Source organism: Artemia sp. Qi Xiang Cuo, chromosome 19 (genome assembly GCF_049724085.1).
Source record: "Artemia sp. Qi Xiang Cuo chromosome 19, ASM4972408v1, whole genome shotgun sequence".
Lineage (NCBI taxonomy): Eukaryota > Metazoa > Arthropoda > Branchiopoda > Anostraca > Artemiidae > Artemia > Artemia sp. Qi Xiang Cuo.
In genome coordinates, this window is record NC_142812.1 from 21,741,309 (window position 1) to 21,759,613 (window position 18,305).

At 35.5% G+C, this 18,305-nt stretch overlaps 1 protein-coding gene across 1 annotated transcript in view; it reads right to left on the reverse strand.

Moving 5' to 3' along the window:
- The window catches only part of LRP1 (LDL receptor protein 1), a 654,607-nt gene that overhangs the window by 373,263 nt on the left and 263,039 nt on the right, over window positions 1-18,305 (reverse strand). The window contains 4 exon segments of the mRNA XM_089105022.1: window positions 3,368-5,117; window positions 10,344-10,602; window positions 13,951-14,076; window positions 14,914-15,143. Of these exon segments, the coding sequence (XP_088961148.1) occupies window positions 3,368-5,117; window positions 10,344-10,602; window positions 13,951-14,076; window positions 14,914-15,143 (2,365 nt within the window).

Here is an 18,305-nt window from a genome sequence, read left to right on the forward strand (position 1 = left end):
GTAGGAAGAAAACAAAACAATCACACAAATCTTTTGCCTATGTAAAAATAAGCGGCTTGAGTGTTGAGACAGAAAATCTAAAACGTAACAATTTAAAGAGAAGAGGGGAAAAAATCTACACTAAAAAGAATATATTATTTATTTCTTTATTTGATTTACTTATTTCTATTCTTTTTGATTTTTTACTTTTTTTCTGTTGTTCTTTTAAATTGTTATGTTTAGATGATTTCTATCTCAACGCTGAAGACGCCTACTTTTTGTAGGCGAACTATTCGTTTGATTGTTTTCTTTTCTTCCTGTTGGTCATTTTTGTTTTTCCCAAGATTTCTTTCTTTGTTTTGTCATGGTATGTCACTTCGGCTTTAGATCTTTATTAACTGATTAATAATGATTATTAATTAATTAATTAAATGGTTAAATAGTAACTAAAATTAATGTAACAATTAATTGATTATTTACTCAACATAAGGGTTAAAACCCATACATAAATAAATGCGAAGTTGCGTTTATTTTTTGGACAACTGCTATGCTGAGATTTTCTTTTTTGAGTTATTGCTGTAATGTATTTGTTTCAAAATCTACGCCTTGTTCAAAAGGTTCTATCGAAGTTAAAAGTTTACGTCATGGTCCCAAAAACAAAGGTATGGCTTGCTCGTTCATTCAGTGGAGGATTTTTTGCTGGTAGATTGCATCTTGAAAATTTTTTAAAAGAAAAAGGAAGACTTGATTCCTGTTTTTGAAAAAATAGGAGACAATTAAAGGGAAGAATGAAAAATTTGAAAAACAAGCCATGTCTTGGTCCAGTCCATAAGAGCATGTGTCTACCTCCTAAAAAGACCTTGTAAATGTTTTTGGATTGAATTAAAATCCAGATAATATTGTCAAATCATTTGGAAAAATTTAACAGAAAAGAAGTTTAATCAACTGAATCTTCATTAGCTGATAGGAAAAAAGAATAACATTTTGTCGAAGTAACCCCTGTAAAGTTATTGTTTTTAATTTGACACCCCCTCCCCCCGTCATGTTATTTTTATCGAAATCACTGTACTGAACAAATTTACAGAATTAGGCAAGTTTTCTGTTAAACAGCATAGCCTAAATAAACACAATTTAAGCAGTAATACGCCCGAAGTAGAAACAGGGTTGAGAACACACTTAGTACTTTGTTCGCCACTTTAATTAAACAGCGATGTTATGCCATCTACAGTAGAGATAAGATCAATAAAAGATTATGGTAAACTTGTTTCAAAAAACCATTGCAGGCTAGCCACCCAGAAAGCCAGTATTTGATAAGAGATTTCATGAATGAATAAGTATTTTTATCTGAACTTAGTGAAGTATTGACGGCAAAATTTTTAATGTTGACGTTTAGCTTGGCTTTGATTTCTGTTCAGTACTTTTTAATTATGATTTATTTACATTGTTTTGGTTTTTATCTCTATTTCGCTGAGACCAGCTGTTGGCTTTAATAGACAAAACATTCGTATACATTTGTTTACTTTTCACATTCTTGATAAGTTCTTCAACCCCCTTAAAAGTTCTTTGATAAAGTTCTAAAGTCTTAAAAAAAACAAAGGAAAAATAAATATAAAAATTAGTTAAGTAACCAAAGCGAAAACTTAAAGCAGGTATTTTGGCAAGGACCTCCGCCAAGTCGTCCTCAGTGCTAAAAATTGTATTCAACTTTTTGAATGTATCAAGATAAAGAAATGTTTTTTTTTCGTCAAGCTTTTCTTTTTATCTGGTTTTAGGATGTATTTAGTTCTAGTTTAGCTAAATTTAGGCTACATTTCCCTGATATTAATTTCAAGGTTTTAGATTATTTACCTTAGCATTTACTTTAAGCAAATACTTATTTACCTCAAGTTTTTTCGTCTTTTAAATTAGAAAATCTATGCTACTGAAGTTTGACAACTGTGAAAAATATGAATATTTCTACGAAGTTGCTGGTGTTACAGCCAATACAGCTTGTAATAGCTATTATTTGAGAGAGCATTTACTTATAATTTTTCGTTGTTCACGATATTTATCTGTCTTTTAGAAGAGGATTTATGCTCCAAATCTCATGAATGTAGTCATGAATGCCATAATGCTCCCGAAGGTATGATCTGTTCCTGTCCACATGGTTTAAACCTTGGTAGTGATGGAAGGACTTGCGAATCAGCTCATCCTTGCCAAATATGGGGAATGTGCTCCCAGCTTTGTACTCCCTTTAAAAACCAGCATAAGTGTGATTGCCTACCCGGGTATGCCCTTGATGCTGACGGTTTTACCTGCAAAAATTTAGGTATGTTTGTAATTCATTTGGAAGAAATATATTTTATTTTCCTCCCGAGATTTCATCTTTAAAGTAAGGTACTTAGATAACTCTTAAATTTTATATTCAAAACGTTTCCTGAGAAAAAAAAATTGAATAAAAACTAAAAGCAGAATATTCAAACAGAGAATACAACATCAAATATTTGAAATAAAGTTAACACTAAATTCTTTCTCATACAGCCTCAGATTGAATAAATCTGTCCCGAACTCTTTTTTATACATATATATATATATATATATATATATATATATATATATATATATATATATATATATATATATATATATATATATATATATATATATATATATATATATATATATATATATATATATATATATATATACAGTGCTGTAACAAGTACTCCAAATTTTTACTTAAGTAACAAGTACCAAGTACTATCAATTTTTTTACTTAAGTATCAAGTATCAAGTAATCCACCAAAATTGTACTTAAGTAGTTCAAGTAATAAGTAGTCTGAAATAGTACTTAAGTAGTACTTCAAGTACTACTTCAAGTAATCAAATTATATGATGTTAAAATTACTATTGAGCTAAAAAAAAAAGGGAATTCGTCCATGGGAGGCTCTTTCCAGCACAACGATCACACACTTACGCCACTGACACTCAGGTTAACTTAATGGTTTCATTTCTTATATTAAAGAACGAGTACAAAAACAGAATCAAATTGAAAAGGTGTGTTTTTTCCAACTCTACTTTTCCAGCATTATCAACATCATTAAGGTAAAAAAAAAAGCTGGAAAGAAACGGAAATAAATATCCCGTTCTCAACGGATCTTCCAGCGATTCACTCAGTCAGAAAATCGTCTTACCACATACGGTATATATAGTCAGTCGCTCAGTGCCATTCTTCAAAGACAGTTTCGCAAAAGGAGCTGATTCTGACATCTGCTTTTCAAAAGGTGACATTAAAATAGGTTGAAAAGGAAACCATCAAAACAGTAAAACAAACTCTCAAACTACGTCCATATTTTGCTGAAAAACCTTGAATTTCTCATTGGCTTTCAACAAAACGAGGCTCTCAAACCTTCCGTCCGCCAAGGAATTACGCCTTGGACTCATTATAATGCCACCTTTCGAAAAGAGACGCTCAACTGGGGCCGATGTAGGAAGCATACAATTATACTTCCGAAACACTGAATTCACTGCCGGGTACTCTTGTAAGATCGAGAGAGTCTTTCGGGAATCACTGAGATATCTCAGAATCTCGATCTTGACCGTATGTGCCACAGTTGGTTGCTGAGTGCTTGTTCCTGATTCGTCGTCCGAAAAGTCAAAAAAAGCCTCAGGAGATCTCTCAAGAACTATGCCACTGCTTTTTTCACTAGTGGCACCCATTTTCTGCTTCATTGTTATGGCCTCCTCTGTCATCAAACCCAGCACCAGTTCCTTGTGTTCTTCTGTCCCAAACTTGTCCTTGAAAAACGGCAATGACCACGTAGCAAGATGGTAGTCCGAATGAACCGCTGGAGATCCACTGAGAAACGGAAATCTTTTTCCAAGTCCTTCGAGCAGCGTCTGGGTTAAGACCCTTGTGAGTTTGACACTTTGGTGCAACTTCACCAACTTCCTTTCCAAGCACTTGATAGTTGGGAGAACAGTCCCGAAATAGGCTTTCTCCTCACCCTGAAGCATATCTAGGGCGATTGCTATGGGCTCAAGGACTGAGACGTACTCAGCAAGAAATTCAAGCTCACTTGTTTTGAATCTTGGTTTTTTCAAGACATCACACACTGCTGAGAGCTTTCCAGCCATGTGACACTCAAGAATTCTTTTCAGTGCATCGTATTCAGAATTCCATCTTGTTGCGTTGGGTCTTATCAGCTTTTTTTCGAAGACCTCTTTCAATAGGTCATTGTTTTTTGAGCTGTGGCTTAGGGAATTCCATAAGCCCTGACACTTGCTCTTGACACTCTGCAGATTTCTTTTGTAACTCACGTCCGTATTTGAAGCATACTTGGCATCTGTGGTGGCCAAAAGGTTCAGTGTATGACTAGAGCAGCGAAAGTGTGGAGGTAAGTACATACCTATATTACCTAATGAGTCCGATCTGCCATCATTCCCTTCGGGCTCAGAAATATCGCTATCGTCATCATTTGTGTTAACAATACGGTCGGGAAGATCAGAATAACTATCAGAGGTCCCTCTAACCCCTGCTTCTAGTTCATCTTGGTCTTGTGCACCACTTCTGGGATTGACACTAGAACCCAATTCTGGTTCCCCGACATCAGTCACATTCACCCTGTCAAAGATCTTACCAACGTCAACAACATCTAATTCGTCGGATTCGGAATCCATGCTTTCTTCATCAGGTGTGTCACTCTCACTGGTTGCAAACTCAGAGCTGGATTCTTGCTCCTTTGATTTTCCTAACTCCTTAAAAGCTTTGACGAAGTTTGAAGCATTGTCTGTTACAAGTGCCCGAATTTTGCTCAGATTCTTGTCAAGACCATATTCACGAAATATTGCAAACAGCAAGTCTGAAATTCTGTCGAAGGTATGCGCTCCAGCAAACCTTCTAACTGCAAGCACCATAGGCCCAAATTTGTTTTGACTATCTAACACATGAGCTGTTACTCCAATAAAGCTCTTATTATTAGAAGACCAGATATCACACGTCATAGTGACATAGTCTACTTTTTCAAAGAGCTGAATCATTTCTTTCTTTACAACTAACAGAGACTCATCAATTTTACCGGCCAGAGTTTTCCTTGACATTATTGGTCCGATACTTGGGTTTATCCCCAGAATCATTTGCTTAAATGCATGACTTTCCACTGTAGAGAGTGGGCGCATGTCAGACACTATGTAATTCATAATCAACTCATCAGCCCTTTTTTTCGTACATTTCTTTTTTCAAAGAAAGAAAAAGGTGTATCCTCTTGCTTAGGCTCGGGGATGCTTTCATCGGTTGCGTCATCAGCAGAATCAATGGTCTGCTCATCTCCATCTCGCCTCCTTTTTTTCCTAGTGTTCACTTTGGAGAATTCAACATAGGTTGAAGGATGAGCCGTCTGAAAGCAGACATTATGTTTAGTTTTGCTATATGAATCAAATCCAAAGGCTCATTGCTTTTCCACAGGATCCACTGAACATTGAAACTGCAGTATAACAAGTATAACAAATATGAATGAACCATCACTTTCTGAAGGTTTGATGGTTTGGTTTTGTCAGTCAGGAACTCAACTACTTTGAGACCATCACCTGATAGAGGGAAGTTCACCTAATGTGAGGATATGTCCCTTGTCACCTGCTTGTCAGTGAATGCCCAAAATGAAATGATTCCCAGGTCCCAGGTACAGCCATATACCTCTCAGGAGGAGATCTTCACATTCTCCTCCTGAGTGGAAGGTTCCTTTACTTGGGAATAATCTCATTTCAGACATTTACTAACTAGAGACCTATCCTCTCATTAGGTGAACTTGCTTGTATCCGGCAATAGTCTCAAAATACGAGTTCCTGACTGGGTTTGGTGGATCCTTCACAATAACAACAAACCTTCACATTACTGCAGATTCAACGATTACAATGATCACCATAGAAAACCTTTTTGCAGCTTAAACTTGGACCATCCTCTGCAAAAAAGCAATGAACCCTCATGTTTCTGCAGCATCGTTGAAACATCAACATCAACCGAAAATTTGTCCAGAAATAAACTGAGTTGTTAGCAATATAGAAACATAGTAATATAACAACTAGCCTATCATCAAACTTGTAAATAGCTTATGGACATATCCAGGCATTAGTTGAGCTGCAGTTAAACTGGAAGCAGGTTAACTGAAAATACAATAAGGTATGTAGCCTGGGATATCTGGCCTATGTAACAAATAGCCTAGGTCTAAGGATTTCCCTATTAATACATTAAATTTAATGGGAAAAATTAACATTCCTGCTATACTAGCTTCTCAATCTCAACAAAATGCCTAGAACCCAGAAAATAAAGGTTAGACTATACAACAATATGTAATTGTGATAAAAAAAAAATATAGTTGTTGGTTTAGTATATAAATCACCTAAAAATCACCATTGGTTTAGTATATAAAATATCATAAAATGAAATTTTTATTAGGGAGATGGAGAATTTAATGGAAAATTTGAATAGTGAACCTAAATATAAAGTGCAAATGGGAGATTTCAATACTGACTTCCTTAAAAGTTCAGATTGTCCAGATTTTCTCAATTTAGTAATTTCTTCTTTTCTATATCCACTGATAACTATCCTTACATGAGTTACTGGGAAATCTGCAACACTAATTGACAATATATTTGTGGATGAAAATCTAATTGAATGTTTGAATGCTGGTGTATTAATTATGGATGGATCAGTAGATCACAAGCAGGCAAGCCTATTAAGCTTAGGCTATACAAGCCCAATGGACATTGTGGCTTGATGCAATGCTTCCAATTACTTGATTTTACTTCAAGTCAGGAAATGGAAAATGGGGCTAGGTCAGGAAAATGAAATTTTCAGTAGACTAAAGATAGGCTTTGTAAGGATAGACTAGTCTAGGCCTAGTAATAGCAAAACATATTTTTAGCTGTAATATTTATTAAAGGGGAGAAATCAGGTAAAGAAAAAAAGGAAATATACCATTAGATTTTCTATTTCCTTGTCTATTCCCCCACAAAGCCAGATACACCTTTAGGCTTAACAAAACAGTTTGATTTTTCTTTAAACTAGCTTTATTTGGTAATACACATCAGCTGCTGATGAAGAACTGGGTATATTATCCAAGCACCCCTGGTGTTTGGATAATCACTAACTTTGGACAAGCAACCGAGCATAATTTGATTCAAATAGAGCCTATATTTCCAAGCAAGCTCTTAGTCTTGCATATGTATAGATTTAGATTACCTTGTTGGGATTAGCTCAATTTGATCTCAGAAACTTTTTATACTGAAAATTAAGCTTAAAGAAAAGTTAGCAAACCCTAGTAGCCTATTTTTTCTTTACAGCACATGTCTGGGATTGAATCTATTTATGTTTGAGTGGTTTTGTATCCTACAAGGCCTATAGGATCATGTGTTTAAGATTGGGCAGTATTTTCTAGAATTAGCCTAGGCTATGCTTAAACTAAATTGTGTATTTGTCATTAGACTCTACTATTAACTATCAATGCATTCAAAACATTCAGCAATCCATATGGCTAAAATATTCAGCCTAATCAAATAGCCTAGGCTAGCCTACTTGTTCAAGAAAATTTGATACTTCCTTTGAGTTCTGCAAATTAGCAAGTTCTGCAAGTTCTGCAAGTTCTGCAGTTCTGCAAATGGAAAACACACACAAAAACAAAAATTATATATGCATTCTACATTCTATAACCATTATTCCAATCCCAATCAGCCTCATACACAACAATCTCAATACACAACTTAGCCTCAAGATTAACACAGAGAAGCCAAGGCTCATAGCAATCCATTAGTTTTCGTAAATGTAAAGCTGCTGGTTGCTGGTTCCGAGACCCTTTTGAATGACACCTAGCCTATCACAACTAATTTCGGCCCATTCTGGTTCGTTGAACATTCTTCTCCTGAGGTGAAGTTAATCAAGCTAGGTGTGGGGTAAATTGTGCATTAATTTCATAATGCTGGATTAACAGTAAGCTTAGCCTACAGGAGATCCAGGCTACACAACTCTAGCCTAGGTTTGTTCAATCCAATCTGAACGATATCCGAATAGACCAAAACAACAAACAGATTAAAATTGCGTATGATGTGTAGGTTGTGTTGTAAGGAAACTACTGGGCTATCTGTATGGTGATACCTGTCAAAGTTTAAGAGAGAAAAAAGTACAAACAGACATAAAAAGGACAAGGAGACTTACACGCAAGTGTTTGTGGAAATTTGTAGGTGCATGCAGGTGTCCTTTGAGAACCCTGTTGGGACAGTTCTTGCACCATGCACTAAGTGCGCCATCTTTTTCGATTTTTCCTTTTACAGCAAAATATTTGCCTTGAAGAATAAACGGTAATTGTTGTTTGCCTGCGTCAGCCATTTTTTTTTGTGACACCTTGTTTCTTCTTCTTCTGAAATGCGCTCGACGGAAACGGCAAACCAAAGCAAGTACGAAACCAAACACACACGCAGCAAAACCAGAAAATAAAAAAATTTAAAAAAAAAAAAAAAAAAAAAAAATTGAACGGTTCCACGTAATTTATTTTAAAAATTAATTTACTTTTATTTGCAACTTGAATTAATAATTAGCTGCAATTTTTTACTGAAGTACAAGTAATAAGTACTCTGGGGAATTTGTACTTAAGTACAAGTACAAGTACTTGAAAATTTTACTTAAGTAGTACTTGAAGTAAAAGTACTTCAAGTAAGTTACAGCACTGTATATATATATATATATATATATATATATATATATATATATATATATATATATATATATACATATATACATATATATATTATACATATATATATATATATACATTTATACATATATATATATATATATATATATATATATATATATATATATATATATATATATATATATATATATATATATATATATATATATATATATATATATATATATATATATATATATATATATATATATATATATATATATATATATATATATATATATATATATATATATTATCAATTAATCTACTAATCTAGCCTTAAGTAATTCGTATTGTTGTGTGTTTATGTTAATTCATAGGGAGAGAAGTTTAAGAATATTTTTACATTTGCACATCAATTTTATTACTTTATGTTCAGCACAATATCTCAAGACTTTGAATGAACACTGTTTCTGAAACCTCTCATAAAAATCTAGTGAATGACCTTGAAGTTAATTATTTTTTTTGCATAAATATGTTAGTTTTTATTGTAACACTTTAGTATTTCTACTGATGACGATTTTATATATATATATATATATATATATATATATATATATATATATATATATATATATATATATATATATATATATATATATATATATATATATATATATATATATGTATATTATTGGCGGTTATAATACCTATGTAATGCAGTTAACTTATTGAAAAGAGTGCTGGTCAGGTCGCTGGACCATATGCTTGATTACAAGATTTACCAGTTGGACTTACCGCTCATGCACAAATGCATTTTTTTTTTTTTTTTTAGAAAATATGATTTATTAGCAGCGTAATATTAATTACGAACACAAAGCATATCTTTGCGATATGTTTTCATTCGTATACATATCTGTTCCTGCTTCCTAGTGCAAAACACCCCGCTGAATATACTCAATAAATAGTGTAATTCAACTGAATTTCATGGAAGAAAAGGTGGAATAAGTCTTTACTCTGAGAATATTGTTTGTCATTTAAAATTATCATTTTCTAATCTTTCATATGATTATTGATTGACGAAACGGTGTTCCTAATACTTCGTTGTATTCCTAGCGTTCCTTTGAAACGTCCCATGCCGTAGATGCCTTTCCTCAACATTAAACTTATGAAAGTGGAAAAGTCGTATCCCTTCTAATGAGTGTCCCAAAGGGAGCAAAAATCTTGGCCTTTGAATTTTGTTCCAGACATTAGATCAACACCGCGTTCAAATATACTTCAACACACTCGCTTTGCTCTAATATACAAATAAACGCAATTAATAAAAGTACCTTCCCCTTTTGAATATTTCTATAATTCGTTACACCATTAAAAAAAATTAGTTGTTACCTTTAAATCCGACTTTGAATAGTTTGATTTTAAAATTGGTAAGTGAACAACTCAAATATAGCCCAAATTTATCATAACTCCATCAAAAGCTAAATTGATCTAAGTTCAGTATAAAAGTGGGCATTGAATTTGCTCTGGTTACTTTATATATCCTCGCAAACATTCTCATTTTTCAGATGAATATCCACCGTTGCTAATTTTCAGCAGTCGCTATGAGCTTCTGTCTGTGGATTTGACAACACATTCTGTGCGTGCCCTAGTTAGTAGTCTGAAAAACACTGTCGCTTTGGACTTTTTCTATTCCAAGGATGTCACCTATGTTTTCTGGACAGATGTGATAGACGACAAAATATACAGGGGAAGCATCATGGGAACTAGTAAGTTTATTCACTCCTAATTGTATATCGATCGTAATCTTAGGCTGTCTATTGTAAATCGTAGGTTGTCTGTCGTAATCGTAAATCGTAGGTTGTCTATCGTAAATCGTAATCGTCGTTTCTTTGTTCTTAATTTTTTGCAAGCTAATATATTTTGTATTTATGAAACTTGCTGGAAAACATGTCTTCTCGAAGACCTGGATTGATAATTTATATGTTTTTGAAAAAAAGAGGACTCGTTTAAAATGAAGATTTCACATGCAAAGATTAAATTTGTTGGAGAAGTGTCTTATGCCTTGCTTGCTATAATATTGTTGTTTTTTCTTTTCGTTAAGGCTAAGTTGGCCAGATTTTCTCTTAATTATTTGGATACCTTTCCCTCCTATCTATTTAAAAAAGCAAATTTAATATAAAATTAACCGAACCGCCATTCAGGTGCTATGTGTAATGCCTTTCCATTCTGCTTTTGTTAAAGCGATTCATCTTCAAGATTTTTTTATTATTCAATAAAAATCCATACCAACAATCCATATCCCACCCTTCCCATTGCACTTCCTGGCTGAAGGGCCTTGAGACGTCGATCAGCACCGCTGGTTTGGACTTTAAAGGGTCTAGTGCCGTATCCTATACATTTACCTTATCTTTACCAAACCAACATTGCCATCCTAGACCACATTTAAATAGCATGCTTTAGAGCAGGGCAGTGGGTTCGACGGTTTTATAAACTAGAATTTTAAAAACCGTTTTTCTTTTATCCTTTTTCTTTTCTTAATTTAAAGATTTGTATAAGTGATAACTGCACTCAAGCTTGGGTACGAGAATTTTATTATGTGACACCCTAGCGATAATTTATTATGACACCGTGGTTTACCACGGTGTCACCAGGTGGAAGTTCCCTTTTTTCGAAAAAGTTCCTCCGCGCAACAGATTCTATTCAGGGATTATTCAAGTTTGTTTGTTTTTTTTTGTAAAAAATCTAGTTTACGTTTCTCGGATCAAGTAAGATGAATTCAGCTCCTGGACTTAGATATTTGTAGCCAGATACAAAGCTGGCTACAAAAATAGGCTGTAAGCGATATAGTAACTACCACTAAAAATCCCTTGCCGTGAAAAGCTTCTCACTGAAGAGCCAGCAAGCTTAGGAATGTTGAGCTTCAACGGAATAAAAGTCACCTATTCTTCATCATCGTTCTGAAACGTTGTATATTTTCATTATTTCATTTGAATCTCAAATATATTTTAATCGAAATTGGTTATGACCACTGAAAGTGTACATGACCTTGTGCTCTGCACCCTGCCTCTAATATTGCATCTTGTGTCCATGATCCTTCATCCAATCATTCCCCCTTCATTCATGCTTCTAGTATTCATAAGTTACCTTTGTGTGTAATCCCTAGTACCGCAGAAAATGGGGTTCTAAGTTGGGTAGTGTCTTCTTCCTTAATATGACAAATTTATGTCGTAAAAAAGCTCTTGGTTTGTTAATTAAATCCAAGTTATTACCATAAAGTCTAACGCAAATCATCGGAAAAAAAAAGTTTGTCGCTCTACGAATACGTTGGAAACTTTTCGGTATATTCTTCACTTTTTTTCAACTTTAATTTCCTAAATTATTGCTGGGTACAAAGATATAGGTATTCGAAGAAGTCGTGTTGACGCCGGCTTACTTTTTAAATTATTTGTAAGATTATATTAATTAAAGTTTTCAAACTATGTAACTTTTCAAACCATTTTATTGGACTAGCTTTCCTATGTTTATATTACTTTGAAACATTGTTTGTCTCTCTATTTGACCATATCTTCTCTCTTTTTATTTTAATCTTTGTTTAGTTTTAACTTTTTCTTCTTTAAATTGTAAAAATTAAAAAAATTCCAGACTCGCAAAAGAGAGGTTTAAATAGAGTTTATATAGGAAATGATAAAATATGGGATACTATAGGAACGATAATAGAAATGTTTGAATTTCGGGAAGGGGTTACGCCCTCCTCCTACGCGCATAACTGACGTTAAATCAATGACAAAAACGGACGAGTTGAAAGTTTTATGTCTGAACTTTCGACTTTCCGTGACTGAATTGACAATGCGATTTCAAACCCGTTTTTCGTTGAATTACTAATAGTTAAATATCTGCTTGTGATATTGGTCACAGGCTGGCTTATGCTAATCATATGATTTACTTTTTTTTTCTTTCTTTTATTTAAGCAATAACCAATATCGAAGTAGTCGTACAAACAGGGTTGTCAACTGCCGAAGGTCTTGCCGTAGATTGGATTGGAGAGAATCTCTACTGGGTTGAATCCAACTTAGATCAAATAGAAGTCGCTAAATTGAATGGTAGCTTTCGACGTACCCTTATTGCAGGTGATATGGAAAGTCCACGTGCAATCGCTCTCGATCCTAGATATGGGTTAGAATTGTTTATATATTCGTTTATTTGCTCTGTTTATTTCTAATATAAGGTAATATAGTCTTTCTATTTTACTTTAGATCACACATGACCAAGGCCATAGTCATGTTTTTGTTTTTCGGGGGGGGGGGGGGGTTTAAAAAAAAACTTTAAAAAGCACATACAAATTTGTTTATTTGTATTTTTGCAACGTTTTACGAGCTATGCAAAATTTTCGGAGGGGAAGGGGGTTCAGACCCTCTAACCCTCCTTCCTGGATACGCCCCTGCACCAGGCTCTATCTTGGGGACTGGTTTTTGCTTTGGTCTGATATTCACATTCTGACATGGTAGTTCTGATGTAGTGTATTTTGATGTTATAATTTTGCTGATTTATAATAACTTACTTGCTTGTATTTGTGGCGGAAATCAGGTTTTTCCACGTTGCCCGGCATCAAGGAACTTCGAGATCTGTTTGGATCATGTAGTGTAGTCTGCTGCCAGCGCTTTGCTAGTGGGAAAAATTGGGTTTTCCATCTTTGACTGAACATTCTGAACCCCTAATAGGTTTAAGACATGATTTAATCAGGTCCCACCAGTTTTCCGTTGTCTTCCTTAGCGTCTCTTCCATGATCTGAGGGGCTCAGCTAGAAGGATTTGGCGAGGCAAGTACTCTGGTGGCCTCTGTAACGCATGACCTAACCATTTCAGTCGACGCTCCTTGATCGTGATTGCAACGCATCTGTTTATGCCACACATTCGTCGTTTATCCACGTTTGATATGCGATCACGCAGGTGTATCCTGACGATACTAAGCAGACTGGTGTGATCAAAACCTACGCTGCATTTTCATGTAGTTTTTTCGCTGACCAAGTTTCGCATCAATAAAGAGTGATTGTTTGAACCAAAGCCAAGTAGACTCGAACTTTAGTGCGCACACTAATTTCACGCCGGTTCCACAATGGTTTTTGGAGGTAAGCAAAAACCGTCTGTGCTTTTTTGCAATGGCTGTTGAATATCGGCGTCTGAAGATCCATCAGTACAAATCTGGGAGGGATGGTATGTGAAGCTATTGACCTGATCCAGCTGTACTTAATTTACAGGTAGCGAATGAGGATGAGCATGGTTATTACCGTAAATTTTGTATTTCCTGTACTGACCTTCAAGCCAATGCGATCAGCCCATGTCACCACATAATCGAGCATCGTTTGGGCTTTCTCTGGGTCTGAGAGTATTGCGACATCTTCAGCGTAGTCAAAGTCTTCAGATGAAAGGTTTTGTCCAATCTAAATTTATGAGTGAAAAGATAGGGCATTCTCAAGCACCCAGTCAATACCGTAGTTAAACAGAGTCGTAGACAGGACGCAGCCCTGTTTTACTCCAGACTCAACCAGGAATTCTTCAGTCTCTTCTCGATAAACACTAACTCGGCTCAGTTACCTTTCATAGTATGCTTTAAGCAGTTCAACAAATTTCAGGGGCATTTCGTCATTTTCTAGAATTTTCCAAAGCTTTTGGCGAGTGATCGAAGCGGAGGCGGCAACGGAGTCCAGAAATATCATAATAAGGGGCAAATTATGCCTCTCAAACTGCTGGATAGTGAGTCGATGTGCAAAAATATTTTCAGTACAATCCCTACCAGGATGGAAGCCGGCTTGGTTTTCACGGTTTCTTTTCTCCCTTGCCCCCTTGAAGCAGTCAAGGAGGATAATCCCAAATATTTTTAAAGCAATGCCCATTAGACTTATTTTCCGGTAATATTTGCACTCAGTTTTATCAGCTTTCTTGTAAAAAGGGAGAATAACTGACATCTTCTAATTCTTTGGGAAAGTGTTGGTCCTCCATACATCTTCAAGGATATTAAGGAGCTGTGTTGTATTGATTTCGAGGCACTGTTTTTTATAGTTCCGGGGGAGACCATATTAGCCTGGGACATTTTAGTCCTTTAGGGTCTTATTCGCTTTGAGTATTTCTGCTCTTGTTGGGGTGCTCAGCTCGAAATTATACGGTTCCTTTTGAACACAAGCGAGGAAACCACCAGGAATTGATGATGGGGATAGGTTAATTAGGGTTTGTAACTCATCTTTTCATCTGGTCAAATGCTCCTTCTGACTGCTAATGACTTTTCCTGATCTTTTTTTGACAATTTGTGACACAGCAGCTTTCTTGCCAGTCGATTCCTTGGGAATCTGGTAGAGTTTGTGGGTGTCATGAGCGCGTGTTGGTTTTTGTAATGACAAAGGAGTCTCTTCCCACAATTCGCGGCGGTCTAGACGAACAGAATGCTTGATCTGTCTGCGCAACTCTTCCGTGACATCATTAGGGCCGTTCATCTTTTTCCTTCGCTCTCCGACTATTGACAGGGTTGTGGTGGTAATCCAATGATGTCGTTTCACTTTCGTCCGGCCTAAGATCCCTTCGGTGGTCTCTCTCATCACAGTTTTGAATGTCTACCAACTTTGCTCAGGGTCGTAGTTTTCTTCCTCATTCAGGTTTAGAGCGTCTAAACAGTTTGTTAGTTTCTTATTCCGAACTTATTTATCTTGCAGCTTACCAATGTTGATTTGGGTGTTTAGTTTATCAGTCCTATACTTTTCCATCTCATGGACCAAGGAGAGCTTGCGTAGCTTCTGTCTTAACAGATCCAACTTTCCAACAACCCATAGCTACTCTTGATTTTGTTTGTTTTATGTCTGCTGTTGGTTTTCCCAAATATATGGTGTTTTGATTCTTCGACAACGTGGCCGTATTCGAAGTCGCGTCACCTGTGGGGAACGCTGTAGCATGGTTGGCATGCCTACTTCTCGACACCCGTGCCAAGGGGGTGCACGTTGCTTGCCGGGAACACCGTAGCCGTATTCATAACTTTTCTGGTGTGAGATCCATCAATGTTTGTTGGGAATAGAGTCCCCCAGTTAGGCTCCCAGTCTTGTGGGATAAGTAATAAAATTAAAAAAAAATTTTTTGTTGATTTAGTTTAATTACAGTAATAAATTTTGCATCTTTTGCTTTGAACCTTCCCTCCCACTTCGCCATTATCCATCTCTTTTCTTATTTTTTTTACTACTTCTTATCTTGTTGTGAGCTTTGTTAGTTTCTTTTTTAAAATGTATTTATTTAAATTTTTGTAAACAAAAAAAAAAAAAAAACTGGTATTAAGCAAAAATGAGATGATGAGAAAGTGTAAAATCTTTGAATTTTTTTGTAGGAGACTCAAATCACATATTGTTTAGATAGTTAAGAAAAGTCAATATAATCAGCAATTCTTGTCTCTACAATCTTTTCTGTGTATTTACTGTTTCATTATTGGTTCTTTAAAATATTTTTTTTTATCATAAAGTTTATTTTTCTAACTTAAAAGAATTATATCTAACTTATTTTTCTAGCGTAAAAAAAGAATAAAAACGAACGATAATGAAAAGTAAGAGAAATTAAAAAAGGCAACAAAAAGACGCAAAGATGTCTGACGGAAAGATGTCTGACAAAATGAACAATAAAATACTTTTTATCTTTAGGATTCTTTTTTGGAGTGACTGGGACACTGGACGTTCCCGTATTGAATCCTGCAGCATGAGTGGGGAAGGCAGACGGGTCGTTGTTCGATTTGATACCTCACGAGAAGGAGCTTGGCCCTACGGAATTGCTCTTGATTACTCATCAACTCGGCTTTACTGGGTTGATGCACGGTCTGACACCCTTCACACAACTAATTACGACGGGACTGATATAAGGGAGGTGTTAAGAAGCCATAGAGCTCTGTCACATCCTTTTGCTGTTTCAGTGTTTGAAAATAGGGTCTACTGGACAGATTGGCGAAGTAACGCAGTTGTTAGTGCAAATAAGTGGAATGGCTCTGATGTGAGAATTGTTGAAAAAACTATAACTCAACCATTCGATTTGACCATTGTTCACCCCTCAAGACAACCTAGAGGTAAAATACCCTTGCTTTAGCTATCAGAATCTAGATTATAATGCAACAGTTTTAAGGTGATGCGGTATCTTAGAGAGGGGCCCTGTCTCGTTCATTATAAACCTTTTTGGTTTGTTGGCAAAACTATTTAGAATTGACCGGGCGGTCTGGCCATAACTTGTAAAGCTTCGGTAGGAGATCCGAATAAATGACAAAATATTAGCGGATTCCTACTTCCCGGGAAATCTCACAAAAGCACTTAGTTTCTACCGTTTGGCCCGGAGATAGAGGCATTCAGTTTTAAAGAAACTTCACATCTTTAGAAAATATGGATTTGACCTTCGATAAGAGATCCGAACAAACGGCAGAAAACTAAAAGCTAATACCTAGTTTCAGAGAAATCTTAGAAAAACCACACAATTTCTCCGGTTTGGTGCTGGAGATAGAAATATTCAGTCTTAATGAAACTTCACATGTGTATAAAGTTTAAGTTTTTTTTTCGATTAAACAGACCAGAATTTTATTTTCAAAATTTAGGCTTGCTTACCTGCTAATTAAACTTAGCAAAAAAAAAAAAATCACTTGAGCAATTTTAAAGCTTAGGGATTTCCCTGTGGTGCTACTAGCTTTGATTGAAAACATTGGCGACATAGGCTAAGTAAAATTTATGCCACCAGGGAACTCCTTTGGGAGCTCCCAGTTGTGCTTTGGAAATTTGCTAATGGCCACCTAACCCTGAGGCTCTCAAAATAATTTTTAAGATGTCAAATGACCTTAAGATATTTCAGAAATATATAATTGAGCAGTCTTTCTCGTAAAACTGGCAATATTGCTAAAAGAGGGGTACTTTGTTTTGAGGCAGTTTTCTTGTAAGATTTTCAAAGCCAACCCATGTGATTCCAGTATTTCAAAAGAAATTGAACTTTCCAAGTCTTACAGCAGTTTTAATTAGCCTGCTGAATGTTCGTAATGGAGTATGGGCTTAGTACTCTTCAATTTTCAAGTTTTTGAATGTTTGCAGTTTGATCACTAATTTTTTGTGTGTGCATTTGCTCATAATTGTTTGCTAATCGTAGAAAACAAATCAAACAGTTCGTGGTAACGAACTGTAAGTAAGGAGCGACCCGTCTCAATAGCAACCGAAACTCTAAAAAACGGGATTTTGATACCAATAGATACATCAAAAGAATCAAATTTTAATGCTGATTTCAAATATATAAGTTTCATCACGTTTAGTCCTACCTAAAATTTGGCTGATTTTCGAAAAAAGGGGGAAACACCCCCTAAAATCTATAGGACCTAAATGAAAATCACACCATCAGATTCAGCGTATCAGAGAACCCTACTGTAGAGGTTTCAAGGTCCTATGTGCAAAAATGTGGAATTTTGTATTTTTTGCTAGAAGAGAGATCATGGATGTGTGCTTATTTGTTTTTTTGTTTGTTTGTTTTTTTCCCCAGGGGTGATCGTATCGACCCAGTGGTCCTGTAATATCGTGGGAGGGCTCATTCGAACGGTAATTAACGGTTCTAGTGCCCTTTTTAAGTGACCAAAAAAATGGAGGGCAACTAGGCCCCCTCCCACGCTCATTTTTTCCCAAAGTCA